The following is an 11,161-nucleotide window of genomic DNA, read 5'->3' as shown; positions in this document are numbered from 1 at the left end:
TTTAATTGAATTAACTTTATATACATTTAAGACAAAGTAAAAATACGACAACTATTATTAAAATATATATTTTAAAAAAATACAAAATTTATGCATTAAAAATATTACTAAGTATAGGTACTAATTTAAAATGGTCTTATATTTTCCTAAATTAAACTAGAATTCGTATACAATACGTAGGTATACCTATCTGGTCATTCTTGTGTGATATATCTAATTTGATATAACACACAACATATTAACAAATTTGACCTTAAATAACCTTAAATACCTATAGGTATAGGTAGTAGGACAGGAAATAATTGTTAAATATCTCTTAAAATTATTAACAACGATGGACAATCTTTATCCTTTACATCAACGACAAATGAATCAGTAAATATATCTATATTTCCATTAATACGTAGTACTCCAACAGGCATTTTATTATGTCTCTGCTTCATGTATAGAGAAAACACATATTTATTATTCACCTTCTTCCATTTCACATTAACAAAGTGATTTAGGACAGGAATCACTACTTCATTTTTAGTACAAAATTTTTTTGTTACAATCATGTTAAGGGGAAATGAATGCCCTTCATAAAAAGTAATACTCCCATGACTTTCAACATGTTCTGGCATCTCACACAATGTACCTAGCCACTGACAGTTCTTTACAGGGCATAGAAAATCCTTTTGAAAGACACAGTTATATTCATGTTTTAGTAAATCCCAACTAAAATTTGTTTCGGAACAATTCCATCTACAGTAATATTTTACATATTTAAGAGCAGTTGTTTCTATAGGAGCATACTCGTAATTTTTTCCATTGTCACATTTTGTAATACCAAATAAATAACATTTGGAACATATAAAAGTGTCACAACCAGAAGAACATTGTGTACATTTATATACAGATTGCATTATTGAAAACAAATAGAATTTATTTTCACAAAAACAACAATATTTAATAAGCTTATCATTATTTACACTAACCAGAGAACTTCCTGACAAGTGTAAAGTAAACTGTGATGACCACATCTTCTTAAACTCTCTACTAAGATACATTTCATTACTCGATTTGTCAGCTGAATCCCTTAGATTAGAATATTCTGATTTATATACTCTACTGCTACTATGAGACAAACGCAACAATATTAATTTTTGTGCCTTTCTTGTATCTAAATCAATTTCTATATCCAAATTACATTCTTTTATCTTCAAATCTATTATAAATCCATCATAAAAATCTTTATCCTCATATATACAACATGGTCTTTTTTCAGTAACGTGTCTTTCTAATGTGCCATCGGATGCAGATAATATAAATCTCTGTGTTATTTCTCTCGACAATTCTGGCTTTCCTATATGAAATGCATTGAGTACTATGTAATCACTGTTTGAACTTACATAAATTAAAAATAAAAAATTTTCGTTATTATATAGATAGTTCTTATTTTCTATATTTAATCTATTTACATTTAATGAAAAATGGCATCTTTTCAATATACTATCCTTATGATGTTCTTTAAAATGATTTATAAGGACTAAAGGAGACATTTTAGGTACCAAATGGCAATTTGGACAGCTGTATAATCCTGATTTACAATTTTCTTCATGAGATGAAACTTGTGTATATGGCAAGACTTCATTACATCCATCGTATCTGTTTATACATTTAAACAGACCTCTTTCTACTATATTTTCATATAATGATTTTACACCACCATCATTTTCTTCGGAGCAACGTCCACAATGTATATGTTTATTAGGGTACACTTTAACGGGCGACACAGATAAGTACTTTTTGCAGTTATCACAAGTTAAGTTTTCTAAAGTACTGTCCGGGATTAAAAACATTATAAACGTTAAACCATTATAAAATTTTGAATAACTTGCTTTTTAATTTATTCAGTATCTTCGCTTTATTGTAAATTATTACATGTGTTTCAATATTCAGTACACAACTCATTTTATCAATGACTCATTCGTATATAATACGTGATAATACAATGATAACCACAAAACATATAAAAATGATAACGAAGATAAAATCAAACCACAGAATATAGGGTAGAAGAGCGTGGCGTAAGCATAATTAAGTAATCTAAATTCAAATTCTGAAGATTATAATTAACTTACCTTAAAGCATAAGTATGTTTAAATTTTGATGCTGTAAAGAAAATAAAAATAACAGAAAACAAATTGTCTTTACTAATGCGAACAAGTTCATGTTTATCCCTAATAATCAAGAATCAAGCGATTCAGGTTATAATTTCAAATTATGCGCCAAATTAAATCGAACACACTGGAACATTTCTCTTTATTCTATTGGTAACCCGCCCCAAACATCATGAAGCACATATTTTTTGGTTGTTGACATTACATGTACATTTGACGTAAGTGACGTTTATTTGTGGTGTTTTCCTCAAAATTTTCCATAAAATTGTAAATTAAAAGTCTATAAAACAAGAAGAACCGTTGTGAGCTAATTTGCAACTAGAGCACAGTAAGAAAAATAAAATTTGGGTGCCGGTATTATGGCAACGATAATTTTGTTGTGTATAGAATTGTATTATAAACCTATGTAATTATAAAAAAAATATTACTATGTCTAACAACAACGGTGTAACCCCTGGAAAAGTTAGAGGCCCTGGAAGGCCTCCTAAAAAAATAACATCTTGTACATGGTGCAACGAAACTAAATTACCGCTCAAGTATGTATATCCGACAACAAATGGTAAAAAGGAATTTTGTTCAGAAACTTGTCTGGCAGAATTTAGAAAAGCATATATTAAAGGAGCGTGTATACAATGTGACAATGTTATTAGAGGAAATAATAACCCTTCTAAGGATTTTTGCTCAACTTACTGTATGAATAAACATCAAAAGAAAGAGTTACAATCTAGAGTAGCTGCTATTGCACCAACAACTCCTCTGGAAGGTTCTCCTGGACCATTCCAGTATGAGACATATCAACCGTTTGATTGGGATGAGTATTTACGAGAGACAAATAGTGTTCCGGCTCCGCAAAGTTGTTTCAAACAAGCACCCAATCCTCCAATTAATGAATTTAAAGTAGGAATGAAACTAGAAGCGTTAGATCCTAGAAATGTAACTTCTACGTGTATTGCCACAGTAATCAGTATATTAGGTCCAAGATTGAGGTTAAGACTTGACGGAAGTGATAACAAAAATGATTTTTGGAGACTGGTCGACTCTAGTGAGATACATACTATTGGACATTGTGAAAAATCCGGTGGCATGCTTCAGCCACCTTTAGGTTAGTATTATCTAATTTAATAACTAGAAAATAAGTTTATTAAAACAACTTTTTGTGTATATTTTTGCTGTAGTACTTTTTTTGTGTATAAACTGAAGGAATTATTTTTAAATCATACTCATGATTCAATTTATTTAAGTTGTAATTCTTTGAGAGTCATTTTGATTAGGTACTCTATAAACAATGTTTAGTTATTTAGTTAAAGATTGTTCCAAATGTTTCATGATTTTTTTATGTAATAAGAATTTATTATAATCGCCATATTTTTAAGGATTTCGAATGAATGCAAGTTCTTGGCCAATGTTTCTTTTGAAAACTCTAAATGGGGCTGAGATGGCACCTCCAAAGATTTTCCAAAAAGAACCGACTGGCCCAAGAACGAATCTTTTTCAAGTGGGACAAAAACTGGAAGCCGTCGATAAAAAAAATCCACAATTGATATGTTGTGCTACAGTGGGTGCTGTAAAGAATGATCAGATACATGTGACTTTTGATGGGTGGAGAGGTGCTTTCGATTATTGGTGCAAATATGACAGCCGTGATATATTTCCTGTAGGTTGGTGCGCTAAATCCGGACATCCAATGCAACCTCCAGGACAAAAAAATAATTCTGGTGCAAATAGGTAAGTAAATTTGCATTGTTCATATTTATTGTCTAAAAGAATGCTTTCTTCAGGTTTCGATTTAGACCAGCATTCACAGCACCGCCACCTACTCCTCCTGTGAGTTCTACTGCTCCTGAAATTGTACAATCGCCTGAAGCCGATACTTCTGCACCTCCACCTCCACCAATAACCATTCATTTCCGAAAAAATTGTGTAGGAGGTCCTTTAATAGACTCAAATCAGTTACCTTCTACAATAGAAGACACCACTCCTTCTATTCTGGCCAAGAAATTGATAAATCAAATTTTGTTGGCATCTCACAAGTCGGAAACAATTTTAGCCAGACTTGGGGCTCTGAGGGGGGAGGAAATGGTTATTACACATGATGGAAACACCTACACAATTAAACTGCCTCAGTTGAATAAGGCCGGTGATCTAACAAATGTATTTCAGATTGTATCGCAGGCTTTAGGATGCTGTCATAATATATTTGGTAAGTCGTAAAATAAAATTTACTCTAAAGACTAAATTGCTTGGCATTCAGTCATAAATTTTAAAACATTTTATATTTTAGAATACTTTAGAGCTACTGTATTTTAAATTCCAAAATCTTGTAAATTTACATCTTATTTCAAACAAATAACATTAAATAATCTTAAAATAATTACAGTTTTGCATCAGTTAGAATTACCGTGGAGTAGTTTCAAATAGATTCATTATTAGTTTGCCTTTTAAATAATCTGTCTAGTACCACGCGATTTCATTGTCTCTTGGGATGTTATAACTGAATTGGAATTGTTTAATAACATTTTATGAGTCATTATATAAATTGTTTGCGACTTATTTTTTGACTCAATCCCCAATCTTTATAACCCATCTAGTCCACCATCTACAGTTTTGCACTATCTTTGCTACTGTTTTCATACATAAACTTCCCACCCCACAAATATTGTAACCGAGTCCTTTGTACATTGCAAGAGCAGAAAATAAAAAACCATTGAGATGGAAACGTTCATCATCTCACATTTTGTCATGGTTAAAGATTACACCGCCACATTAGTAAGTTACGTTGTGTTTTTTTCGGATGTCAGTCGCCCCAAGGAAAAAAGTGAAATTGGGACTTACTAATGAGCAAACTGAGGCTCACTATAGAAATTAAATGCACCGAAATTCATTTAAAAAGTTATAATTGCCTCTTAACAGTGCCTGCTCCCATGTTGCTGGTCATACTCGTAGATGTGCTTCTTAAAAATTGAAATATTACATTTCCAAAATTAGTGAGAATAACTAACAAAGGAAGTGCCTTACTAAAAGTTAAAGAAAATAAGACGTGGCTAAAATGAAACACATTTGCATTGCATTTAAAATACATTAGAACCTTGAATAACCACAATTTATGATATGGGATCTTGCATGAATAATTAAAAAACTGATATATGTATTTATTTATTTTATATACAGGGCTGGAAAATCCACATGGTCCATCTGTCTTTACAGAGCGACAAAGTAAAGAAATCCGTGCGATAGACAAGGATGGCTATAGTGAAAACGTTTCATAATCTGAATACTCATGGCCCGTTTCGGGTTAGAAGTGGGAGTGACTATTCAGCTTATGAAACGTCTTCAATGTAACCATCCTTGTCTATCGCACGGATTTCTATGACTTATTTTATCGCTCTCATGTAACGGCCGATGTACCATGGGGACTTTCCGAACCTGTATGTGTATGAAGATACATACAGTAAAACTGAATAATATTTATTTTGTATCTACACTTTTGTACAATGGTTTTACTTAAAATTTTCTATTTTCGTTCAATGGTTGAAACACTTCTGTTACATTTTATATTTTAATTTATTAACATGCAACAACAGTAAGCTAATTGATAATGCTACTAAGAAATAACACTAAAAAATGAAGATAGTGAAGCTCCTAGACAGGGTTCGTACAAGCCTGGAAAACTGGGAATACCGGGAAAAGTCAGGGAATTCCGGGAAAAGTCAGGGAATTCAATATTCTTCATATAAAACAAGAAATAGTCAGGGAATTTTAATAATATTCATGAAAGTCAGAGAATTCGACCTTGAACTGACCTTAACCTAGACCTGATCTGGTCAAATGGCCACTGGATTCACTGACCCCAAAAGCGTATAGATACGTAGGTTTACTTTGTTGTCAATTGATTATCTACATTTGACCTTGAACCAGAGCTAATCAGGTCAAACGGACACCGGATTCGGTTTCTTCGACCCAAAAAACAAATAGCTCTACCATGGTCTTGTCTTTCGGACCTTCCACTTTTTTTCCGTAGGGCAGTTGAAAAGCATTACTCACAGACCATGTTTTCTGCAAAATTTATGGAATTTCTAAACAAAATAAAGATTTTGTTTATATAGGTATAGGCATAGGCATATCACTAAAAGCTCAATAAAGAACAATTTACGACATTCTGTCGACTTCATTTTCTAACAAAAAGAACATTCGACAAATAAAACAGTCTTCCTGAACATGTATGCGGGCCTAATATAATTTTTGAAAAACTTTAGATTATATTGAAAATTTATTATTGTGTATTTTATTTAATTATTTCTACCTATTCAAATTATCACCACATTATTGTGCTTTTATAAATCTTACCTTTCCACAAATTATTTTTTTGATAATGATAATATTATCACCATATGTAGTTTTATGGCAAATTTAAATATTTAAAAATAGCTTGCTCCTTTTAAAAACATTTCTTAAACTTTTTAACTGCCACATTTTCATACATTGAGTATAATTTTAAAACTTAGTATGTTTGATCCCCTCCAACTTTTATTTGAACATTTCATTCATATCTCTAATAATGGAGCTATCATACTTTGCCACACTAACATCTACATTGTATATAGGTTTAGAACAAGTGGTTAAGGATTGCCCATCATGCGACGTGAAGTCGGCCTCTCCGGCAAAGCGTAAAGCTCCAGAGCAGGAAGCGGCAACTTCTACGACTCCTGCAGAACCATCAAGCCTAGCAGAATCACCGGTGGCCAGCTTAAGTAAGATACCGACCCAAGAATGGGGTATAGAAGAAGTTATACAGTTCATCGAATCTACAGATCCTTGCTTAGGTGTTCATGCTGATTTATTCAGGAAACACGTAAGTATTTATTTATGTACTGATCTTTAACCAAAGGGGTACATTTGTGACATGTGTAGGTCTTTATGTATGAAGTCCTTGAAGTATTTTGTCCTTAATGAATTTTTGAAGCTATTTAGAAGAAATGTTAATAGGTTAAAATTCATTTAAACACGTAAAACAGCTGCTAACATAATTTATTCTTTTAAAATTATTATATAAAAATTATTTCAAAAGATTTTTTTAAAATCTGTGGTATATATTATGCCATTAATGATTTTCATCATACTACATATTTAATAAAATAGGTATTAATCATATGATGATGTAGATTGTTGAAGTTTATCAGGAAGAAAAGTATGGAATTAATTGGAAGAAATTAGACTTTACGAAACGAACGTCTGTTTTCAGATGGCAGCACCGTGATGACATTCATTGTAGAATGTTATTACAGCTAACTTTTTATTTAGGTAACTCCTCTCTGTCTTTATTATTGAATAAAGAAAAGCGGGGAGTGTTATGAGATTTTAATTGTACTTTCATTTAATAGAGGATGCAATTATTGTCACAGTATTACAACTGTGCGACAAATTTGTTTCATTTTTATATTTTTAAATTACCACTGAAGTAATTACACAAAGCCTTCATAAATATTTACAAGCTACATGACCGCCGAGCTGGCAACCCAACTATGCACTATGATTGGTACTCAGGCCCGGACTGGCCTGCCGCACAGTGTTTCCTTTTCCCGATTTCGTGGCCAAAAATACTTTTTGTTATTGGAATGGGCTAAAAAAAAGGATATTTTGTGCAGGAATAGCGATACACTTTTTCTTTAATTAATATATTTTTACTGTGCAATAAACTAAAATACATTGATTTAAAACTTAATCAATTAACTTAATTATCTTCGGAATATTCCGAATCACAATCGTATGAGGACATATCGGATAAGTCTGCTGATATTAATAATTGTAATAATTTCTGAGATTTTCAATCATTAAAAACTATCTTTTCTTGATAAACAAGTTATATTTCCTGGAGCCGTATTTAATGGTATTCCTAAAATGAGAAACACGATGTTAAATTAAAATTCATAATAATTAGGAAAACAAAAGTATTACTCTTTAAAATTATTTTTCAGGGGAGAATGCGCATTAGATAAGCCAGGTATGAATCTTTCCTTCATACCTGGCCAACCCTAACCCTCAAAAACGCCGAGCCCCGAATTCCTCCGTAGCGCGCGGCCAAACTCTAACGGCTCCGAAATGTGCTACAGCACCTCTCAGCAGCCAAATTTGGTCTCTACTTAAAGCTTATTCCTTCCTCTTCATGATCCATGCAATTTTGAGATGGAAGGCAGCGGAAGTTTTTACTAAATGTCTGTCCGAAAGATTTTCTAACTCAGAAACAACACACTTTTACCGGACTACATTCTAATGCACATTCATTACTTAAAAGTAACAAATCTTTATCATTTCATTGTTAAAAAGTAATCTACATACCTTTAGGAACAACATCCAAAAGAAATTTTTAAAAACAATTCATTAGTTCGAAAAATATTCACTTCACAATATAACTATGTTGGCAGAGCGGCACGCGCGCTATACATGTAGCTGCACGAACTTCAATTTTCAAAGTGTTCACTTGCCTCAAGTAATATACCCAGGAACCTGTCCTTCGGGATTATGATGTCCCAAAGCTCCCTGTATAACATTACAATGATGAAAAATAGAAATGCCGACCTTCAATTTTGGCATTTTTGGCCACGAAATCGGGAAAAGGAAACGCTGTGTGCTGGCATAAAATCGCCTGTTTGTAAAAGGAATTATTACTTTTCTCAAAATTTATCTGAAGTTTTGTGTTTAAGTCTTACTTAATTATACAAAGTTATTTAATGTATAATTTTCGATTGCTTACATCAGTGTCATTTAGCTGCTGAATTATGCATATATTATTTTTTTCCAAACACTTACGATCAATACATCTTGTGTATTTATTCACTAGTTTTTTGAAAAGTCTAGAAGTTGAACTAAAGTTGTAGATATATTATAATATACAATTTTTCTTCTTACAAACGATATCAGAAAACATGAAGATAAAATTCATATTAGCTACTATAAGTTCATTTCTAGGTTGTTTATTTTCAAGTGCTGAAATAAAAAAAAGTTCAGGTGAATCTAGATAAAACTAAAAAAAATTAACATTCAAAAACAAAAATTAAGATTAGCCTTAAAATGCAATAACCATTGCACCGCGGTGCGAAGCACCGCGTCTCATTCATAGCGCTAAATTGAAAATTCAAAGTCGGAATTCTATACCCATTTCTTATTAATTTTTTGAGATCAGGTGGATCGATTTAGATAAAATTTTGCACACGGTTTCTAGTTATTAGTTATTATTTCTATACTTAACCATCGAAACGATTTTCTCGATAAAACAATTTTAATCAGATCTTCGCTAAAAGCAATGAAGGTCCAAGTTGAACATGCATAAATAAAACTGCAAAATTTGGTTAAAACCATACACATTCGTTTTTAAGACATCGCATGAAAAGAATGCAAAAAGTATGTGAGTATAAACGGTATAATTATATGCAGAAATAAATAATCGCACGTAATAACCCTAGTTGTAATTTTTATAAAGTTTTTTTGTAAATCGTTAAATGGTTTTGAGAAAGAATCGTATTGCCAAATCAGTTAGCAGCGGTTTGTTATTTATTAACATTTATTTTTAACAAAACATTTTAATTTTACTTGCATTGATCAAAATTACGCTTGAAAAATGTATTGTAGGAGGAGGGGATAAGGTTGTGCCCCTCAAAAATTGCGCCCTCAAAAAGTAAAGGTTTGCGCCTTCGTCGTGAAGCCAGTCTGGCCCTGTTGGTACTGGTAATGTAAATTCCTTAAATTTTGGCCTCACCAAAATGATTCGTTTCCAATGAACAATAACAAATTGTTACATCTACCCCCTAGATAATGCGATCGCTGATTGATGTAATTTTTAACGAGATTTTCAACTAATTTTGAAAAGGACAACAAATTATTTTCAATAAACTAATGTGTTGCAGGAAATTGATGGGAAAGCATTTTTACTGTTAAACTCAGACATGATGATGAAATACATGGGTCTGAAGCTCGGTCCTGCTCTGAAGATATGCAATTTAGTCTCTAGACTGAAAGGTAGAAGACATGCACTTTAAAAGTATTATGAATTTCTACTTCAATAGTACCGTACTTGGTTGTATACATTTTTTAATGTTGAAAACACTTGCAGAACCATAGGACGTGTGGTCGAACTGTATTGTATTTTTTGTTTTCCTAAAATGTTTGTGATATAACATTACTTTTATACATTTAAGTTTCATCTTTACAATTGACATTGTACAGAATCTTTCTTTTACTTTCCAGAAAAGGAAAAAAATCATTTCAAATTTGTGAATAATATATATTTAATATATTTTCGGTAAATTGTAGTGTAGTGTAAATAACTGTAGAGACAGTACAAGTAAAAGAAAGAAAATATAAAACTGATAGTTTGTAGTGCTATTTTAACGTTTTACGTATAAATATCTTAGAATTTTTGTTCATAGATTTAAGTGTAGATTTTAATGAAAATCGTCATTTTTATGGATTTTTTTTTAGTTGGTCATTAGTAGCAACAAAATATTAACGACGTATTTATTTTTATTATGTTATACTTTACTATTATTTTACAATAATGTTTCTGATTATTTGATTTTGCTCTTTCAACTACTGTATACTGAAAAACAAAAGAATAAAATATTATGTAGGTCTCCATTTACATTTTTTTTCTTAACATATTCTCTAATGTCTCAAATGCCTAGTCAGAGCATTTGAAAATGTAAAATTCCAAGTTTAAACTAGGAATTTTTAATTTGATTTAGAAATTTTTACTTTAAACTCGAAATTCTGACTTTGATCTTGGAATTTGGACTTTAAAGTTGGAAATTCCAAATTTAATATCGAAATTCCAACTTTAAACTCAGAATTCCTTCTTTACACATGGACTTCCTACTTTATACACGGAATTCTGACATTGTTCTAGAAATTTCGACTTTAAATTCAGAAATTCCAACTTTAAACTTGGAATTCCTACTTTAAACTCTGAATTCCAACCTTCATAAAAAAATTTGGACTTTAAATCTGAC

General features: G+C 31.5%; 1 protein-coding gene across 1 annotated transcript; it reads left to right on the top strand.

Annotated features, from left to right (window-relative positions):
* Window positions 1-2,349: 2,349 nt before the first annotated feature.
* On the top strand, window positions 2,350-10,778 carry LOC108917097 (polycomb protein Scm). Its single transcript, XM_018723535.1, has 5 exons — window positions 2,350-3,264; window positions 3,536-3,887; window positions 3,941-4,362; window positions 6,764-7,011; window positions 10,061-10,778. Exons 1-5 carry the CDS (start codon window positions 2,592-2,594, stop codon window positions 10,190-10,192), a joined length of 1,827 nt encoding a protein of 608 aa, XP_018579051.1. The 5' UTR covers window positions 2,350-2,591; the 3' UTR covers window positions 10,193-10,778.
* Window positions 10,779-11,161: the final 383 nt, after the last annotated feature.

This window comes from Anoplophora glabripennis, unplaced genomic scaffold, assembly GCF_000390285.2.
Source record: "Anoplophora glabripennis isolate ALB-LARVAE unplaced genomic scaffold, Agla_2.0 scaffold45, whole genome shotgun sequence".
In the NCBI taxonomy this organism is placed as follows: Eukaryota; Metazoa; Arthropoda; class Insecta; order Coleoptera; family Cerambycidae; genus Anoplophora; species Anoplophora glabripennis.
The sequence above is the reverse complement of the archived record's forward strand: the minus strand, read 5'-3'. Positions and strand labels throughout refer to the sequence as shown.

Coding starts and splice junctions, on each gene's coding strand:
- LOC108917097 (XM_018723535.1), top strand. CDS start 2,592: ATGTCTAACAACAACGGTGTAACCCCTGGAAAAGTTAGAGGCCCTGGA. Junction 4,363..6,763: donor ATGCTGTCATAATATATTTG/GTAAGTCGTAAA, acceptor CATTGTATATAG/GTTTAGAACAAGTGGTTAAG. Junction 7,012..10,060: donor CTGATTTATTCAGGAAACAC/GTAAGTATTTAT, acceptor AATGTGTTGCAG/GAAATTGATGGGAAAGCATT.